The 20,552-nt window shown below is 39.5% G+C and overlaps 1 protein-coding gene across 2 annotated transcripts in view; it reads right to left on the minus strand.

Annotated features, from left to right (window-relative positions):
- Positions 1–2,189: 2,189 nt before the first annotated feature.
- Ptn (pleiotrophin) overlaps positions 2,190–20,552 on the minus strand; it is a 108,372-nt gene continuing 90,009 nt past the window's right edge. The window contains exon 5 of one of the 2 annotated variants that reach the window (XM_004661183.2): positions 2,190–2,940. In XM_004661183.2, the coding sequence (XP_004661240.1) occupies positions 2,885–2,940 (56 nt within the window). In that variant the 3' untranslated portion in view covers positions 2,190–2,884. The remainder of the gene's footprint in view (positions 2,941–20,552) is intronic. The other variant, XM_045160804.1, reaches the window with a different exon arrangement.

The following is a 20,552-nucleotide window of genomic DNA, read 5'->3' on the forward strand; positions in this document are numbered from 1 at the left end:
GCTGCTTTATATCCATTGAGTTATTAAATAGAAAATAAAATGCTTTAAAGTGTTTGCGGAAGTACAGATGGGTTCTTTACAGTTTTCTTCCCATCTACAAGGCACCATGAACTTCCAGGTAGCAATCATTAAAAAACCAGGACATGGGGAAAGAGAACCATTCTTTAATATTCTATACTGTGAAAATGAGAGTTTGTTTGTTTGTTTGTTTGTTTACCCCCTTTGTGTGCACACCATTGATTTGGGGAACTGGTCCTCTTTATATTTCAGTGATTTTGTGCAATTTAATAAGTTCTTCAAAGCTGATAGGGGGTGAAATAAGTTTCAAGACTTAAGGAAGGTTGAATTTCACACCCTGTGCACAGGAGACTAATATTCCAATCCCATTTTAACAGAGAATCCAGGAGCTTGCGCACTTGGAGTCGCGGTGGGTGCTGCCTGCCTGGGTGTGCCCTGGGACTACAGAAGCATGCCATGGGCACCTGCAGGACTGATCTTTCCCAGAGCTTCTGTTCTTGTTCACCTTCCCTCTTTCCTGACCCATGGGCTGCTGTTCCTATCTACATGACGATGGTGTGACAGTGTGCTGTTCACCCAGAGTCTCTCCAAAGGTGTTGCAGCCTCTTCCATCATCCCACTCTTTTGGGATTTGCTGGCAAAACCCACGTAAGGTATCATTTGTCTCATCCTTTCCATCCATCCCCATGAGAACCTTTTTTCCTATTCAGGTCAGTGCATATTTACTATTCATGTCATTTACACTTCACAAACTACTCTGTTTTTGTTAAGCACCAATCCATAAGATGCCTACAAGTTTATCCTGTTTTTTGTTGCTTTTTTTTTTTTCTTTTACTTCCCCACTGGCCATGGGCTTTGAGTGAGTGGAAGGAATGGACCCTTGACAATCTGTCTTGAAGTGCAGCCTTAGACTAGACCATGGTAGATTATCTGCCCACACCTGTCGTTAGACCAGAATGGGATGATCTGTTTTATAGCTAGCAAGGGTATATGGAAGCCACTGTTTCTGAACAGGTATTTACAGTCCTCTGGGTAACATGGGTTCTTGCTTAATGAGTCCTATCGCCTTGGATGTGAAATGTCAGGAGACATACTTTGAAATCTCAGCAGATTTCCTTAGATATTATTTCTCTGCATAACAGATGCATATGCAGTTGCTTACTTAAAAACCGTGCCAAAAGTCCCACAGATAAGGGAGCTTTACAAAGTCATTATGTCTGTGGCAGAGTGAGTACAATATCTTGGAAAGTAAGCAGCACAAGCTACCATTTTGCATCTGATTGATTTTATCATGTGATTCGGATTTGTACTGTCCTAACGCAAACTCATTTTTTAAAATTTTTTGCTCCATTAAATATTAGAGTACTTTGGAACTTTTGTTAAATTCAGTAGCACCGTTCAAGTTTACTAAAAACTGACACAAATTGAGACTCCTTTATCTAAAATGGTTGAGATGAGCTATTCCAGATATCATCTCTTTGCAGATTTATGAACCTTCACTAGTACCACAAAATATGTGGGGTTAGGGACTGGCATTGAGCACTGGCTTCATTTATGTCTCATAAATGCTGTGCACACATAGATAAGGCAATTCTATGCAATAGTTTTATTATGGATGTATTTTGACTATGAACCTTCATGCAGAATCATGAATGAAATTTTCCATTTGCAGTGGCATGTCTGTGCTCAATGACTGACTGCTGTTCTCACAACTCCAAACCCACAACTCCATGGTGAATCCCGGTAATCCAATGGAGGAGGGCCCTTAGTGGAGTGGAGACAGGGAGGAGGGAAAAGATGGTACCAACACATGATGTGTCCATATAAAGTATACACTTAATTAAAAAAAGAGAAAAAAATGGACTTGGGAGCACTTGAGAGTTGGGATTTTTATATTTGGAATGCTTATTGGTATAGAATGTACCAAAAGACAAAGAATAGGAAAGAAGAGAGGAGAGGAAAGGAAAGGACAGGGAAAAGAAGAAAAAGAAGAGAGGTGGGAGGGGAAGGGCAGAGGAGGGAAGGAAAAGAAAGAAAAGAGGAAGCGAAAGAGGCCATTCTGTGTGACACTTTTACCCTTGGATTATTTAACCTGACTTTATGCCAATGTCTTTCTGTCAGCGGAGAGAGGAAGACAGTTCCCATGTAAAATTATTGCACACAAGAGCACCTTTTATTCAGCATCACCTTGATTTATTTTCCTAGTTTTTTTTTCTCCGATGGAAAAATAATTTTATCAAGAAAACAAATGTTTCTGCCAAAGTGAAGAAATTTTATGATTCAATGCTTTTCTTAAAAAAATTGCACTAAGTCATTGCTCTGCCTTTTGCTTTCCCTCATTTTGCTAATTTTTAAAGAAAACATTCACTGGCAGAAAACTATATATTTTTCTCAAGTACAGCGATTACATTTTATTGCTATTTTTGTTTAGTATATATTTTTCTCAATTGGGAAAAAAAGTCTAGGTGAAAAAATGTCTACCTAACAAGAGAAGTAGTTTACATGGTCATAACATTTAAATTGCTGCCAAAAGAAAAAAAGTGTAAAAAAAATGTAAATGTGAAACATCACATAACCTCAAAAAACTTACCTCAATTGCCTATCATCTATCAGGTACTACAAGTCAACTTACTAAACAGTATTACAGTCCTTTATTATAAGCCCCTACTGGTACTATGGTATACATTTCAAAAGAATGCTACTACAAAAAAAAAAAACTTTTCTCTTTGTTTTTGCCTATTTTGTACTTAAGCTATCGATAATTGTTGAATAAAAAGCCTAGAGTAGGTATAAATGCAATAGTTAACCAATCCTTCTTGCATCAATCACTGATGTTCTCCTCATGTTCCCCAGAAGGTGGCATCTTTCAATCCAGCATCTTCTCCTGTTTCTTCCCTTCCTTTTTCTTCTTCTTTGATTCTGCTATAATGATGAGGAGAAATAGAGAAAGGAAAAATAATTATCAAAACAGGACACCGAGGCTTGTGAAAATTGCTGCACCTTTCCAGATGCGTGCCTAAGTAGGAGTAGAGCTTCCGACTTTTGCCTCATCTTTTCTTTGTAAATTATTTATTTATTTATTTATGGGAGAGAGAATGGGCACACCAGGGCCTCCAGCCACTGCAGACGAACTCCAGACACACGCTCCACCTTGTGCATCTGGTTTATGTGGGTCCTGGGGAATCAAACCTGGGTCCATAGGTTTTGCAGGCAAGTGTTTTAACCACTGAGCCATCTCACCAGCTCCCCCATCATATGTTCTAGTAGTTTCTAAAGTCCATTGCACAATGGTTGAACTAGTATTACGGTCCAGTGCAGCTGTTACAGTGCTTCCTTCATTCAGGCTTCAAGGGTGTGGACGTGTAATGTGTTCAGCAGCCTCCACAGCCCTACTGGACCGCAACCCTGTAAATACATTTCTTTGGCTCACAACTAAACTCAGTGACACCATGTCTAAAAGGAAGAAACATAATCTTCATTCTCTTTACTTTTAGTCCTTTTATTTAACTACATGCTGTCTTTTCAAACAATCAAATATCTCATCCTATCCATTCTGCTCCTCCAAATGCCCCTGAGGAATACAGCAACAGGCTAATCAGGCACTTTGTATACATTTACGTCAGGATACATGAAATTATTTTGAGTTGACAGTATATGACCTAGACAATGAATGTTGTCTCTCTCCATGAACACATTGGGGATGAGATTATGTCCACATTCTCCTAAGAACTCTCCTTCTCTCTCTCTCTCTCTCTTCTTCCTAGGACCTAACATTGCTTACTTAATAACGGAGAACTTGTAACGTAGTAGGTCATCTGCACAAGGGCAACCAGTTCTTTCCGCACTGTTGTCAAGACATCACAGGGCTGTTTATACACTACAGACCTTTAGCTCACTCTGTTCTTAATCCAAATGGAATAAAAAAAATAAAAGTTGAGAAACTCTTCTTAAAAGAAAATGTAAGTGTAAAACAGAAAGTTCTGGGACTTATAATAAGATCAATTTGACTTCTCAACAAAGAAATTTGGGTTGGTAATATTGATTCTAATCAAAACAATTTTTTTGTCTGACTTTCATGCACATCTAAATGAAAAACTAAAGGAATTCTGTCACGGCTTGTCTCTGTGGCCTCGAAAACTTACCACCTTTCAGTTTTCATCCAGCATATGTGCAGCATTTAAAATAGTAGAGTGAAATCTGTGCTGCAGAAAGGATGTAACAGATGAAGAAAAGGAAACAATGAAGTGGCCTCCAATGGACTCTGCACGCATACTGATTTTGTGATTTAACACATGCATTCTGTTTTATGTTTGTTTGTTTGTTTTTCTCTCAAATCTTTGACCTGCAAATCCACATGGCATTTAATCAATCCCATCTTTCCACTGCTGCTATCCTCCCGTCATCTCTCTTCCACCAGACAGGGACAAGATTTAACTCTCTACTTCTCGCATGGTGAGAATGAGAAGCTTTTCTTTCTACGTTCTAATTAGAGCAGTTTTCCCAAAGCACAACTACCATCCAGGCACAGGCAGTGAGAGAGATAAGGCTTTGCTCCTGGCACATTGAAGACAACAGTGAGTCCTCGCTGGCATAAATGGGTAGCATGTCTCACCATCTTCCTGATGGAGGCTCCTTGAATAGTCCATGCTTCTTGTGTCTTGCCCCTTATGTGTGATGACCTCCCCCTCCCTTACCTGAGTGATTTCTCAGTCTACTATCTTAGCTTTGCTTAGCCAAATGTATTCATTCTTGAGATCTCTGTCAAATTTTACATCCTCTGAGAAGCCTTCTCAGAACTCCTGCATGAAGCAAGCAGGCTCCAAGCACAGCAGACACTCCCTTTGTGGCACACCTTGCTTTTTCCAAAATCAGAACTGAGCAACGTAATTTTGTCCTTAATTAATCTGCATCTTACTCCTCAGCTGAGTGCAGCAACAATTTCTGTCGTTTACCTCTGTATCTGGTGCATGACAAGTTCTCATGAAATACCTCTTGCCTGCAGAATGTGTGTATGTGAGCATTTGAATGGAAAATAAGGAATATCCTTTCATCAGTTTTTGAAAAAAATACTTCCATCAGAAATCAAGGACTAGTAATTCAATCAGAATCTTGCTGTGTCTTAGCATATCTTTAAAAAGGGTGTTTTTTTTTTTTTTCAAAATTCTAGTTAGGTTGTGAAATAATGGGCTTCATCATAATATTTTCATGCACATATATTATTGTGCATATTTGTCTCACCCACTATCCTCCCTCTCCCATCCTGACTTCCCCTTTGTATCTCCCAAATAATCTCCATATATATATATATATATATATATATATATATATATATATATTTTTTTTTTTTTTTCTCCCATGAAAGAAAACGTTAATTTTGTCTCTACCCCTCTTTACTCACTTTGGACCTCTCTCTACTCCCTCCTAGTATAGTATGCCTTTTACTTTTATGTCATGGGTATTTTTATTTAAATAAGATTTTGCATGTAAAAGAAAATGTGATAGTTGTCCTTCTAAATCTGAGTTATTTTGCTTAACATGATGATATTCAGTTCATGTATTTTCTTGAAAATATCATAATTTCATTTTTTATGGCTGAGTAAATCTCAATTGCATATAGATGCTGCATTTTCTTTGTTGATTTACCTGTGGATGATCATCTAGGCTGGTTCTATAACTTGCCTCATACAAAGAACATGAATAAACATGTATGTAAAAGAATAAAGATACATAAATATATATATATAAAGAAGATATAAAACATATTCCTAGAAAATTTATACAGATTTCTTTTTATATAAACAAACTTCTGTGCTCATACCCCTTCCCCCAAATGAATTCCACACTTTATGCTAAGCTGGTCTGGAAATCACTATGTCGCTTAACGTAGTCTTACACTTAAGACAATCCTCCTGCCTCAGCCTACAAAGCACGAACATAAACAACACAACTGTTTTTCTTCCTTCTTTTACTTTTATTAGATGGGGTCTCATGTAGATCAGGCTAGTCTTGAACTCCTGACACCACCTCTCAAATGCTGAGATTACAGGTGTGCATCACCATACCCACAATGTTAAGAACATGTTAATAGTTTTTTTTTTCTTTTTCTTTGTTATTTATTTATTTATTTACAGGAAGAAAGATAGAAGGGAAGAGAATGGGTGTGCCAGGACCTCTTGCCATCACAAACAAACTCCAGATGCATGTTCCACTTTGTGCATATATGGCTTTACATGGGTACTGGGGAATCAAACCCAGGCCATCAGGCTTTGCAGGTAAGCACCTTTAACTGCTGAGCCATCTCTGTAGCACAATAGGATTTGTTTACTGTTAAGGTAGAGTTAAGACCATGAGCAAAACCAGTGTTCAATTTTAGTAGTCTTTCATGGTTGCCATAGGTGTTTACCAGGAGTGTTAAGATTACAAGTTGGCCTAGAGCAGGCCTGCCCCTTAGTAAAGCCAAGTGCTTCATTATGGAGTCAGGTATTAAGAACCAGCAGGGTCCCATCCCTGATGTGTGAAAGTAGGGCACCTTAATTCATCATGAGCAGAGCCAAATCAGGTCACATGTGGCCCCAGGATACATTACCCCCACTGGATTTAAGCTATGAGACTGTCATGCTTGCATTCACGGAAGGATCACCTGTGAGAAGAAGGAAAGAAAGAAACAAAGGAAGAAAGGAAGAAAGGAAGAAAGGAAGAAAGGAAGAAAGAAAGAAAGAAAGAAAGAAAGAAAGAAAGAAAGAAAGAAAGAAAGAGAAGGAAGGAAGGATGAAAGAGAGAAGGGAAGAAAGGAAGGAAGGAAGGAAGGAAGGAAGGAAGGAAGGAAGGAAGGAAGGAAGGAAGGAAGGAAGGAAGGAAGGAAGGAAGGAAAGAAGGAAGGAAGGAAAGAAGGAAGGAAGGAAAGAAAGGAAGGAAGAAGAAAGAAAGAAGAAAGAAGGAAGGAAGGAAAGAAAGACAATAAATGAGAGAGAGAGAGAAAGAAAGTGTGATGGTTTGAATAGAATAGATGGCCCCCAATATATTCAGTTGTTTGTTTGTAGTTTGCATCTGTAGCCACCTGGCTGGAGGCAATGTCACTGGGTGGATCTTAAGGTGTGGTGATGGGTTTCAGATTTCAGTCTAAAGATATGCAAAGTGTACCTAGCTGGAGTACCTGAAGTGTGATGTGCTGTATGGCTTTTGGCTTTTTGGCTTGTACTTCTCTCTCTCTGCTTGGTCCTGTGAAGGCAGGCCAGCTTCTTCTGCCATTTATGGAACTTTCCCTGGATCTGTAGGCTTCAACAAATATCCCTTCCTCCATAACTGTGCCTGGTCTGGAAGTTCATCTCAGTGAACCTGAAGCTGTCTGCTACAGAACTAGAGGGAAAAAAAAGATCATCTGCCAAACAAGTGGCTTGTTGTTTCTTTGATGATCCCAGTGGGGTCATCACTGCTCCAGAAATCCCAGCAAAACCTTGTTTATCTTCCTGCCATTACAAACCTTCATCCTTTCTTTGGCCATTTTTTTCCAGGATGAAGGACAGTGCTTGGTTGGTATGTTGCAGACATGCGAGAGAGAGCAAGTACATAAAACTTTATCTATTTGATTAGCAATAAATTGTTTTTGTTTTAGGTATGAGTGTCCAGAAAACCCTCAGACTTTCCTAAGGAAAAAGAAAATATAGTAAGGATCCAATCTGCTCCTATTTCTGTGAGCCAGAATATCTGAAACATCATCTTCACCATGTTCACTAGAGACTCAAGATTTAACCAAGGGAATTCTTGCAGTATATTGCACCTACTAGTGGGAAAGAAGAAAGGAAATGGAGAGAATGAAAAGTGGTGAACAGGAGCCATGCTGTGATGCATTCTGTGCCCATTGTGTTTGTTGGGAACAGAAATCAAATGTTGATGAGCAATGAAATGGTGTTACAATGGCCTTTGGGTTCAGTGCCAGGAGGAAATGGTGAGGTTTTGTTAGCACCATGAATCAAGGGTTAACTTATACTGATCAGTTGTGTCATTTGGGGATTCTACATTGTTTACTGTAAACTATCAATAAAAAACTATATCTTGGGTTGGAGATAGTGGTTAAGCACTTGCCTGTAAAGCTAAGGACCCCCGTTTGAATCTTGATTCCCCAGGACTCACGTTAGCCAGATGCACAAGGGCGCACATGCATCTGGACTTTGTTTGCAGTGGCTGGAGGCCCTAGCACACCCATTCTCCCTCTGTCTCCCTCTTTCTGTCTCTGTCTGTCCCTCTCAAATAAATAAGTAAAAATTTAAAAATATTTTTAAAAAAACTATATCTTGCACAGAAAGCCCAGGGGAGTATGATTTTGAGATCCCATTTTGTCATAACTATCTCCCCCAAACGCATTTATTCATTGAGCAAATATGCACTCCATCACCACACTGGAGATAGCACTAGATAGCTCATATACAATAGTAGAGAAAACAAAATTCTATTTTCAGAGAGCTGACATTACAAAGAATGCCTTCCCAAGTGCTCCATGTGAGTCTATCAGAATTGTATTGAAATATTTTTATGCTAAAGATCATGACCCCATTTTTATGGCTTTAAGGCCTATTTTTATTACTGATTTACTGTTACATTGCAGATTCATGTGATGTAAAAGAGACAGTTCACACAAGGAAAATGAGTTATTAAGAAGGAAAACTTTTACCTGTATGAGACAGCTTGAAGAAAAATACAATTTCTCTCTTCTTAGTTATTTCATGCTTAGAAATATTAATTGTATGGGGGCTTTAAATGTAATATGGACTCAAGTAGATAATTGAGAAATACATGCAATATGTTAAATGAAGTTATTCACTACTTCATAATATAGAACAACATGGTTAATGGTGAGTTTTGTTTATATTTCTTTCTATGACTTTTATTAGGAATGCACTGGAAATTGATGCCTTATGACCAAAGTTCAATTGCTTATACTTTCTATGTTACCACACATACTTTGAAATATAACTAAGTAGTAATCTTAGATATAATTCCATCTCATACTTTTGGTAAACTTTACTCTTTTTACACACTTGTAGGTCATTTGAATTGTACTCATACCTTCATATTTTGCATAATAATGCAATACTATTTTCACTCACAACTACATTTGGTATGTTTGAATTTTTATTCAATATATATTATGAAACAGGAATTTATGGTGTGCATTTCTAGAGCTCTACATATGCACTAGCAACTTTATTTCTCAGAAGTACTAATCTAAATTCTTCTCAACAGTGTTATGACATCTTATCTCTGCATACTTATTCTCCAAAAATGGACAATCAAACAGCCAGCATCATACATTTTCAAATCTATTTACAGTCCTTTTGGAACAGATTTGTCATGTCATTGTCATAAGTGAATGCCTACTTATATTTTTATATTAAGTAAAGTTGGGAAAAATAGGTCAGAAGTCAACATTGAGGGTGCCATCAGTTTCAGGACTTTGAGGGAAAAAGCTTTTCCAAGCAAAAGAGTTGAGTATTCTAGAGCAGGCTTATCTCATTTTCTTACCAAAAGATCTTGTATTGATTTCTTTATTTTAGGTGGTGTTATAAGGGAAACCAGAAGATAAATGCTGCTGGGAATACCTGATTTTAGACAAGTGAGCCTTTATTTGCTGTCGACTTGTGGCCTTTGGTTCGTTGAAGCAATGAAAAATATTGGTTAAAAGATAAAACTGAGATTTTCTCCTTCTCAGAGGTAAATTTCATATTTTGTGGGATCTAACAAGCTATAAACTTCATACTGAGGATTCAGAGCTAAAGAAGCTATGACAATTTTGCTGGGAGGGACCAGCTCCATAAGACGCATGAACTCACTGAAGGAGCAGGACTGTTTCACTGTCACACAGTACAGTCACAATGGACACAGGCCCCAGAGCTTGGATGTCACCAAGATCCTTTCAATGCTCAGTAACTCACTAGCACTTTAGAATGAACTACCTAGTCTCCTACAAATACCTCATCCCTTACACTGTGCCTTAGAGCTAACAGTGAGGTCTGTGGGACCATGAACGCATAGCTCAGTGCTCCAGCTAGAACCAGAATTTTAGTCGATGACATTTTCTAATATGGTGCCTTTCATTAAATTTCCAAATATTTACATTAAAACCATCATTTTATATTATAATCTCGACCAATTAGGGCAGTTCCTAAAATGGTCAGCTATTTTCCAAAGACACTTACCTACTATAAGAAAATTAATATATGCTAACAACAATAGTAGCAAATGATAATAGCAGTGATGGGTAAGTTAGTGTGAAGTCAAGTTATCTTTGAGTAATGCAAAGATTCCTCAGAAGCCTCCTAGGCTTCTTTCTCCTTCCATCTCAACACTGCTCCTCCTATGGGAGAGGAAGGTGAGTCAGCTTGCCCAGCATTTTTAGAACGTGTGTTCTCTATGCAATAGAGCCAGATGTGGGCAAGCCAGCCATGTCTTCTTGTGTAAGGGTCACTGTCTGGTCTGATCTATACAGGTAGAAAATGGGCAACTTAAATTCCTGTTTTAAACTTAATATATTTACCCCAACCAGTATCTTACCCATGCCTATTGTCTCTACCCCCATCTCTCTTTCTTGTGCATATGTGTGCACACATGTGTGCACACAAAGACACAAGAAATTAATGTTTGAATTTATCCTCAGTTGATGCCTCTCCCCCTTCTGCATTCTATGGGCCACCTTGAGGTCCTACATTTGACTTCTTCCACCCTTAGATAGGAATGAAGATACTAAATATTTAATATGCTATTTCTGCAACAAGGGCACAGCTATAAAATTTTCTTTATGGCAAGTAATTGAAATTTAACTTGACAGTAAAAAAATAAAATATAGTATTTGCAGCAGTAATGACTAGTTCCCACTTAGCTCATCATTATTTCCCATTAGCATATCTGCCCAGTAACTACTAGGAAATCAAATTATGTCTTACAAAAAAAAAAAGAAAGGGAAGTTTGAACTCTAGGATGTACAAAATTTTATTAATTATAGTACCCACCCCCAAATAATTCCTTGTTTGCTTCCAAATGATTTTTTTTCTTTTCAATTCACAAGTTACATAGACAGTTGCTATGCGCTGAATCCCTCCCATAAATTCATGATATAATGCAGACTCCAGAACCTCAGTGTGGATGTGTCTAGAGCCAGAGGCTCTGCAGAGGCAATAAAGCTAAAGTGGCATCATTAGGATGGACACTTATCCAATGTGACCAGTGTTCTCAGAAGAAACAATTTGAATACGGACATGTTCAATGAGGATGTAAGGAGAAGTCAAAGGGAGAAGTCTCAGAAGACAACACCCTGGCAACACTTTGGCCTCCTTCTTCTAGCTTCCCTAACTGCAAAAATAAATGTGTATTGTTTAAGCTACTGGGTCTGCATGCATTGTAACAGAGGCTGTAGCAGGTGTAGCACATCATTAAATTACATGTCGGATCACGTTGTTTACATATACTGGAGAACTTTTTTGTGGAAGGACAAAAATATATGTTTCTTGCTTTTTCATTTGTCCTGAAGAATTATTTTTTAAAAATCTTTACATTCTAAGTCATTTAAATATGTGGCATTAGTACTATAAAGAAGAGAGCCTAAGGGATGAGTAAATATTGCATGCTTCCTATTAAATGTAGATTCATATACATGTATATATATATATAAGTAAATATTTTTTTAATTATTTATTTTTATTTATTTGAGAGCGACAGACACAGAGAGAAAGACAGATAGAGGGAGAGAGAGAGAATGGGCGCGCCAGGGCTTCCAGCCTCTGCAAACGAACTCCAGACGTGTGCGCCCCCTTGTGCATCTGGCTAACGTGGGACCTGGGGAACCAAGCCTCGAACCTGGGTCCTTAGGCTTCACAGGCAAGCGCTTAACCGCTAAGCCATCTCTCCAGCCCTACGTGTATATATATAAATATATGACATGAGCTCAGAAGGGGACTAAAGGACCGTCAAATGGGAGAAGAGGAACAAGGGAAGATACTGGGGTGAGAGGCAAATATGAGGAAAGTGCATTGATATAAATGCATGAATATGTCACAATGAAACTCATTATTTTGGGTTCTAAAACTTAATAATAAAAATAGTGTCTGCTATCAGATTTCATTCTCAGAAGTGGTCCCATACATGCAAAGTGCGTGCCCGTCTCCATGCCAGTGCCTGTGAAGCAGGTAAGACACCAGTTCCCAACAGTCATAGCAGCACAGGCTGAACCCTAACAGCTTCCCCTGAATCTGCCAGTTTTCAGCAGCATAGCAAATTCATAACAGTTGAATGTATGACTCCTGTGTGTCTGGATGCACATCTGTAGAGAACGCTCTTCTGCGTTACATGGAAAGCAAATAAATTTTGAAAGCTTTGTAAGAGAGGATGATAATGGCTTTTTAAATTTTTTTTGTTTATTTTTACTTATTTCTTTGAAAGTGACAGAAAGAAGGAAGGAGGGAGGGAGAGAGAGAGAGAGAGAGAGGGAATGGGCGCGTCAGGGCTTCCAGCCACTGCAAACGAACCCCAGATGCATGCGCCCCCCTTGTGCATCTGACTAATGTGGGTCCTGGGGAATCGAGCCTCGAACAGGGGTCCTTAAGCTTCATAGGCAAGTGCTTAACTGCTTAGCCATCTCTCAGCCCTGATAATGGTTTTTTAAAACTTTATTTATTTGAGAGAGAGAGGGAATGGGCAAGCCAGGGCCTCTAGCCACTTCAAACAAACTCCAGACACATGCACCTCCTTGTGCATCTAGCTAACGTGGGTCCTGGGGGATTGAACCTGGGTCCTTTGGCTTTGCAGGCAAACACCTTAACTGCTAAACCATCTCTCCAGCCCCTAGAGAGTGATAATGTTTTAACCTGTGGTAAATATCTACTGGGCTGGCTCTAGCATCAGACACCAGAAGTATGTTTCCTTGCTTATCATTTACCCTTTGGATTTCTGGTGAGTTTTTCTATGAATATTGCTTCATCCCCCTCTTTTTTTTTTTTAAGCGCTTTAATCTTTTCTTTGCACTGTCTCTGTATGCTGAGCACTAATCAGCCTGATTTCCCCGTGGGCTCCCTGAGGCTTTGTAGCAGGGCTGAGTGGAGCCGCTAAGTGTGTGTCCCTCCTGACAGCGCTAGTTACCAAGACAGCGGTGTCTCTGATTCCCGGGACACACCAGAGCCTCCCCTGCCAATCCCACAGCATGATGGAGACAATCTCCAGTCCTCAGCGTCCAACCTGGAAGGCCACTGGGTAAAACAAGGTGGCTTGTTCTACTATTGTTTCGTGTGTGTGTGTGTGTGTGTGTGTGTGTGTGTTTATGCATGTTCACATGTGTGGGCACACACGTGTGTATAGAGGCTGGAGGTTGATGCCAGGTATCTTCCTCAATCATTCTCCACCTCTATTTTCTTGAGACAAGGCCTTTCCCTGAACCTGGAGCTCAAAATAATTTGTCCAGCAAGCTCAAGGGATGCTCCAGTCTTCACCTGTCCAGCATTGGGGTTACAGATGCGCACCATGGGGCCCCAATTTTACATGGACACTGGGAAGCCAAACTCAGGCTCACAGGCTTGCATGGAAAGCAGTTTAACTTTTAAGTATCACCTCCCCAGAGCCTGTGTTACTTTTATTTGCAATAACAGTAGCAATTCCTTTGTAGGAACACACTTTGAGAAAAACAGCACTAAAAGTTGTCATTTTGTTTCAACAGAGTTATTATAGACTAAGGGTCAGGGGATTCTTGGAAAAATTCAGTCAAAGATAACTCCAAATATCTTTAAAATATTTCATTTTTTTTTTTATTTAAGGGAGAGAAAAAGAGACAGAGAGATTGAGAGAGAAAGATTGGGCACACCAGGGCTTCCAGCTGCTGCAAATGAACTTCAGACACATGTGTCATCTTGTATACCTGGCTTATGTGGGTCCTGGGGAATTTGAACCTGAGTCCTTAGGCTTTGCAGGCAAGCACTTTAACCATTAAGCCATCTTTCCAGTTTGTATCTTTTCATTAATATTCTTTATAATTATCACAGAAACAAAAATAACAGATTGTTAATGCTTTAATAATCCCTATAAAATCCCTTCTGGTTGTATTTAGTGTAGAAAGCTCAATTTCCTTTCATTTTTTTCACTATTGTTTTCTTTATTAGTTATATACATACCCAGCTTGTAAACAGCCCAGGTTGGTACCATACTTACTCTCATCCCTGTCTTTGCAATTTACCACAAGTTCACCCATCCAGTGAAAGGGTACACTTAAAATTGAAGTTGAGTATAACCACTCACTGGATGGGTGAACTTGTGGTAAATTGCTAACTTATTGTGCTAGATTAGATTAAGAAAAAAAAAAAACTCCTTTGATCCACTATGAAGGTTAAAAAAGACAAAAACATACTAAGGAATTAGCTTAAAGTCTGTCATATCATATTAATATTCCATTAATTAAACTGCATCTATAATGCTCAGAAAATGACAGTAACTACATAAATCGTGGGAAGACATTCTCAGTTCAGAAGTGAGAAGGGAGGAATGCAAAAGCCTCAGGGGAGTGAACAATCAGGTGCCTCAGTCCAGTCAGTAATTAGTATGAACATTGCTCTAGTGCACTGCCTCCCGTAATACTAATTATCATATAGCTGCTTTCTGTGTGCACGGCTAATGAGCCTCCAAGTGGGGAATTTACCAAGGGAGATGAGAGTAGACACATGATATGAAGTGAACCCTGAAAATATTTACAGTCCTAGTTTTTCACATCTCTCCTGGAAGTTAGGACCAAAGGTTCTTTACTAATGATGGGAGTGAAACACTCAGGTGACCCTCGGTTCAGGTGAGCTCCTTGGGTTTTTGCAGTCAGGACTCATGACACTGAGGTTAGAGTGCCTCAGTGGTGTGTCCTTGTGTGCCTGGACAAGACAATGGGGCAAAAAACATCATTTACTAAGTCAGCAGAATATTGCTTTACTGTCATGGACTATGCTTTATGACAAATAGTCATTGGGAAAGACAGATAAGTGCCTCACGAGAATTTCCAGGTGAACCAAGACAACTATGACCTCAGTTTACGGTACTGAAGACCTTATCAAGAAAGCCAGTACCCTCTTGAACAAGGTAGTAATTGATGTATGGGAAGTAAACACTGATCTCATTTCTAGACCTTGACTAAATTTGAACTTTCCCTGTTTCCACTCGCATTCTTTTGGCTGTCCTCAAATTCAGCTTCAAAAGAGATCCTCAAAGAGGTTTATCCAGGTTTCTCTCCCAAGGCCGCTCCACACCAGGTCACTGTTTTGGTTGGACTGTCCTAGTCTAAGTTCACTCATTCTGACATCTACTTGTTGTTTTAATGATTAGTCATTTCTTTTGTTCTCTTCACTGTCTAGCTACCACCACTGTAGGCACAGGAGAGTGGGATAGAAGAAACTTGTTTGACGTCACTAGCATGGAGCACACTCTGTGCCCTCCATATGCTCACTTTACATTTCATAAGTAAATGAATGAATTTAAAAGCCATAATGAAAGATTCCATGATTCTCTTCCAGAACATTTATGGCTTGGCTGGATATATCCAGATGTATCACTCTGATATCAGTCTCTCTGCTAAAAGTCGTTAACTTTTCCTGTTGTGTAACACTAGTAACTATAATGCAGTTCCGAGTATGCACATATATTGAATAGGTTTACAAGTAATTTACTGATAATAAATTGTTAATGTTTGAAAACAATTATTTGATATATAGATGTGTATTTTTAAATTATTTTATATATTTATTTATCCATTTTTATTTGTTTTCTTTTGGTTTTTCAAGGAAGGGTCTCATTCTGGTCCAGGCTGACCTGGAATTCACTATGTAGACTCAGGGTGGACTGGGACTCTCTCAGTGATCCTCCTACCTCTGCCTCCTGAGTGCTGGGATTAAAGGTACACTCCACGCCCAGTCTATTTTATTTATTTACTTGAGAGAGAGAGAGAGAGAGGAAAAAGAAGAGAGAGATTCAGAGCTAACAGAGAGAGAATGGGCATGTCAGGGCCTCTAGCCTCTGCAAATAAACTCCAGATGCAAAAGCCATCTTGTGCAGCTGGCTTACATGGGTCCTGGGTCATTAGGCTTCACAGGGAAGCACTTTAACCACTAAGCCATCTCTCTAGTCCCATATGTGTACTTTTATTAAAGAAAAATTAGATGAATATTTGATGCTACATGATGGAGTGCATAATCAGAGTTATTGAACTTGATCACTATTTTTGAATTTATCATCAATTCTAAGAATTTGATATCCAATAAATACATAGTACACAATGGCACATGTATGTCTAGGACCAGACCATCTTAGAAATTACTGGAGGATTGGAGAGTTTTGTTTTTTTTGTTCTTTTGCCTGCAAAGCCAAGGGACCCAGGTTCTATTCCTTAGGATCATGTAAACCAGATGCAAAAGGTAGCATATGTGTCTGGAGTTTGTTTTCAGTAGCTAGAGGCCCAGCATACCCATTATCTCCATCTATCTACCTCTTTTTCTCTGTCTTTCCCCAATAAATATATAAGAATAGAAAATACTGGAAATTCTTCCCTAGTCCCAAGCCAAGATTTATTTAATGATTACTTTTTGTAAAATTCCAATCAGTAACTGAAAGCAACTATGAAAATCAAACACCCCAACACAACACACTCAAAGATATACTAATATGAAACTTATATGCTAAGAAATGAGAGTCAGAAGACTTGGAAAGTCTTTGTCGGACTGGAAAAATGGCTGAATGGTTAAGCACTTGCTCGTGAAGCCTAAGGATCCTGGTTTGAGGCTCAATTCCCCAGAACCCACGTAAGCCAGATGCACAAGGTGGCACATGCATCTGGAGTTCGTTTGCTGTGGCTAGAGGCACTGGAATACCCATTTCTCTCTCTCTCTCTCTCTTTCTCTTTCGCTCTTTCTCTATCTGTCTGATATTCTCAAATTAATGAAAATAAACAAAAAATTATTTTTAAAAAATCTTTGTCTCCCATGGTTAAGTTAGTTAAGTAATTATGTTTCTACACTGGTAGAAAAAAAAAATTGTATGTTCATGAAAACTACTGCAGTTCATAACATAAACTGGTTTCAAATCTGGGCTGAGGTGTTTCCGGCAGTGCCGCAGCTGTGACGTCACGGACACTGCAAAGTGCACATGGTGTGTGTGGAGCCAACAGGTTATAGTGAAGTTGTGTGAGGCCACAGGGCAAGGGCATCAGAAACACCTCAGATTCATTATGCAATTTATTTACCTATCGATTTTTGGTGTGTGAGCATTCAGAAACCTCTAACTGTTGCAAAAATTTGTGTGACCTCCACATGTAGTTATGCATCCCCAAATGAGATCACACCCACAGTTTAAGAAGCTGGATCATAGATAGGCACATTCAAAAATTATTTGCCAGGCTTCACATGAAGAATAAAAAGTTTCAAAATTAAAAAAAAAAAATAGAAGGAAACCATTCTTGGTTGTGCGAGCTACAGGTCCAGAAAAAATATCTGCTTAAGAATTCATGTCCCATTCCTGTCTCCAGAAGCTCAGGACCTTGGATTGGCTGAGGCAGATTATGTAGACAATAGAAGCAGAATAAGGATCAGGCAAATTGTCATGATTTGAAGGCTGTACTGTTAATGATTCAAGCTGGGCTTGAATGCATTGACTTCCTTAGGTAGGAGATGTAATACCTCTGTTTAATGGATATAGGGAACGGGCAATGAGGGTCTAGCGTCAGACTTCCATGCATTCTAGTCCTTGTCCTCGGCTGCTCAGGTAGATGACCTAAGCATCCAGCATCCTGAAGCCTCAGTTTCCTCAACAGTAAGGCTGGGAGTGCTGGGGTAATGTTACAGCTTCATGAGCATTCAGTACACTGGGTTATACCAACAGTGTGCTGCCCAAGCTCACAACCATGGTTTCTGTTGTAATCAGCTGAAAAGTTTTGGAGAGAAACATACACCTCAAAGCTAGCTTTGGTGTCACACAACCTAACTCTCTCTATCATGGGATGCCCACTGTCTCAAATCAAGCTTCTTGGGCAATGTTTCCCCCATGAGTGACAGCAGTGCTTCATCCACTCCAAGAGAAGGAGGGGGTTAAATCTAATGAGACTCCAACAATTCTAGAACTCCTGCCCATTCTGACAGGTCATCGCACTAAGTACCAATTCAAGACCTTTGAATCATTCCATCTTGTGCTTAGGGACTCCCAGAGTTCCTTGCAGCAAGATGTTCTATGTGTCCTAATTTCCATCAGCACACATACATGAGATAATGGAGATAGAAGAGATTGACTCATCAGAGGAGCCACTTTGGAGAGAGTGAATATTCCCACAGTAAAGGAGGAGGTGGAAGGTTTGGAGGGTCAGCTGTGTGATTAGATGCACTGAACAGTGGACAATTTCATTCAAAGGGCTTCTGCTAGAACAGCCCCCTGTGGTGTGGTTTGGATTTCTCCTAGTATTGTTGCCTTTGGCCACATTATTCCTGTCCTTGCAGCACCCAAGCCAGATCTTCCAGCCCTCCTGGAGGGTCTTTGAAGTACCTAATACCATTAAATAAATTCACTTCAGCTTAACTTGCTAGAGTGGAGCTTATTGCCTCAAACCCTGACAGATGTAGGGTTTTCATAATTAAACTAAACCTAATAAATTAAAATTCTTTCTTAAGATAATAAAAGCAGAAGTCTCCCAAAACAATCATTTTCTAAGGTATCCATAATAGACTCTTTCAATCTCAACAATCTCTTGTTACAGTTTGTCAGTCCTTTAAGCAGTTCTGCCTTAGTAAACCCCTAAGAAAGTGGTATGTCAAACCAGCATCATTCTATTGTTGTATCCGCATAGGGATAGAAATACCTTCTCTTCTTATGAGTATATAATAGTGATGTTGTTGTTTCCTTGGGGTTCAATGAGTTCTCTACATGAAAACGTGGGAACCATTAAGCGATGGGCTCTGAGGTGATATACCACTGAAATTTTCAACTGAGTCTCCAGGATAGAGTTTGTGTAATACTGACAGAGCAATAGGAGAACCCTTTCTATACCATGAGAGGTAATGCCCCTATACTAACCTGAAGCAAATTTTAAGGCAACGTAACATATGTTCTGTGTCTAGTAATTTCCAAGTGTGTGCATGAAAACTAGATGCTACAGATCCACATATTTATGAACCAAGTCCTCTGATCTTTAATCCTCACTACCAGTGACCAAGTCACGAAGACATTGCCTAGTCTTCCTTGGATTTAATATTGCGTAATGAAAACACTGCCAGCACCTTCATGTTACGTTCTAAAAATCAAACCTACATTGTTTCATCATGGAAATCATTCAGTTTCACGTTAACTCAAACCATTTTCTAAAATGTGAAAGGCAAGAAGTTTCTAAAACAAACGGAAAAACACAGGATAAACGAAACTGATCCTGGTTGTGTGTTTCACAACAAGACTAATACTGAGGAAAATGGTACTTTTTGTCTATGAACTCAGTGGCTATAACATATGAGAAAAGCATATGTAATTGTGTGTGTGTGCGTGCGTGCGTGTGTGTGTGTGTGTGGTGTGATGTGGTGTATGCACATGGACATAACTGTGCAACTCCCTGTGCTCAGCTGTGGTGGCCAGAAGAATTCCAAGTGTCAGAGTCTATCACCCTTTGTCTCATTCTTTCTTGAGCCAAATCTCTTAATGATCCCAGAACTTGAATTTTTTCTTTTTTCTTTCTTTTTTTTTTTTTTTTTTTGCTGTTTTTGGTAATCCTAGTGATCCTCGGGTCTCTGCTCCCCTGTTCCCAATGGAACTAAAGTTACAAGCACACATGGCAATGCCTAGCTCTTTATTTATTTTTATTTTTTTAATTTTTTTGTTCATTTTTTATTTATTTATTTGAGAGCGACAGACATAGAGAGAAAGACAGATAGAGGGAGAGAGAGAGAATGGGCGCGCCAGGGCTTCCAGCCTCTGCAAACGAACTCCAGACGCGTGCGCCCCCTTGTGCATCTGGCTAACGTGGGACCTGGGGAACCGAGCCTTGAACCGGGGTCCTTAGGCTTCACAGGCAAGCGCTTAACTGCTAAGCCAGCTCTCCAGCCCTGCCTAGCTCTTTATGTAGGTTCTGAGGATCAAACACTAGGAAAATCTCGAACCTCCTCAGGCCCTAATGCCTGCACAGGAAGGGCTCTTAACCACTGAGCAATCTCTTCAGTCCTTGAATCTTAATAATTATTTATTTTCCTTGAACTCACAAAGTATGAAAACTACAAAGACTGAACAGTTCCCATGCATGGGGGGGATAAAAAGCCAAGAAATGTGTCAAGTGAGAAGACAATGTGGAACTGATTGAGTGACTGATAGTGTCTGTCTGAATTTTTCCATGAAGCTTGTGTCAAAGAACAGGAAACTTCCCCCGGATCTAATGAGTTCAGACAGAAAACACTAAGGAGCATGACAAGAGTTTCAGGAGACTGGAGGCTGAAGGCAGGCAACATGGCACAGTTGGAAAGGCATAGCAGCCTCTGCATGGGTCTGGGTATGGACTTGAACCCTGG

Source organism: Jaculus jaculus, chromosome 10 (genome assembly GCF_020740685.1).
Source record: "Jaculus jaculus isolate mJacJac1 chromosome 10, mJacJac1.mat.Y.cur, whole genome shotgun sequence".
Lineage (NCBI taxonomy): Eukaryota > Metazoa > Chordata > Mammalia > Rodentia > Dipodidae > Jaculus > Jaculus jaculus.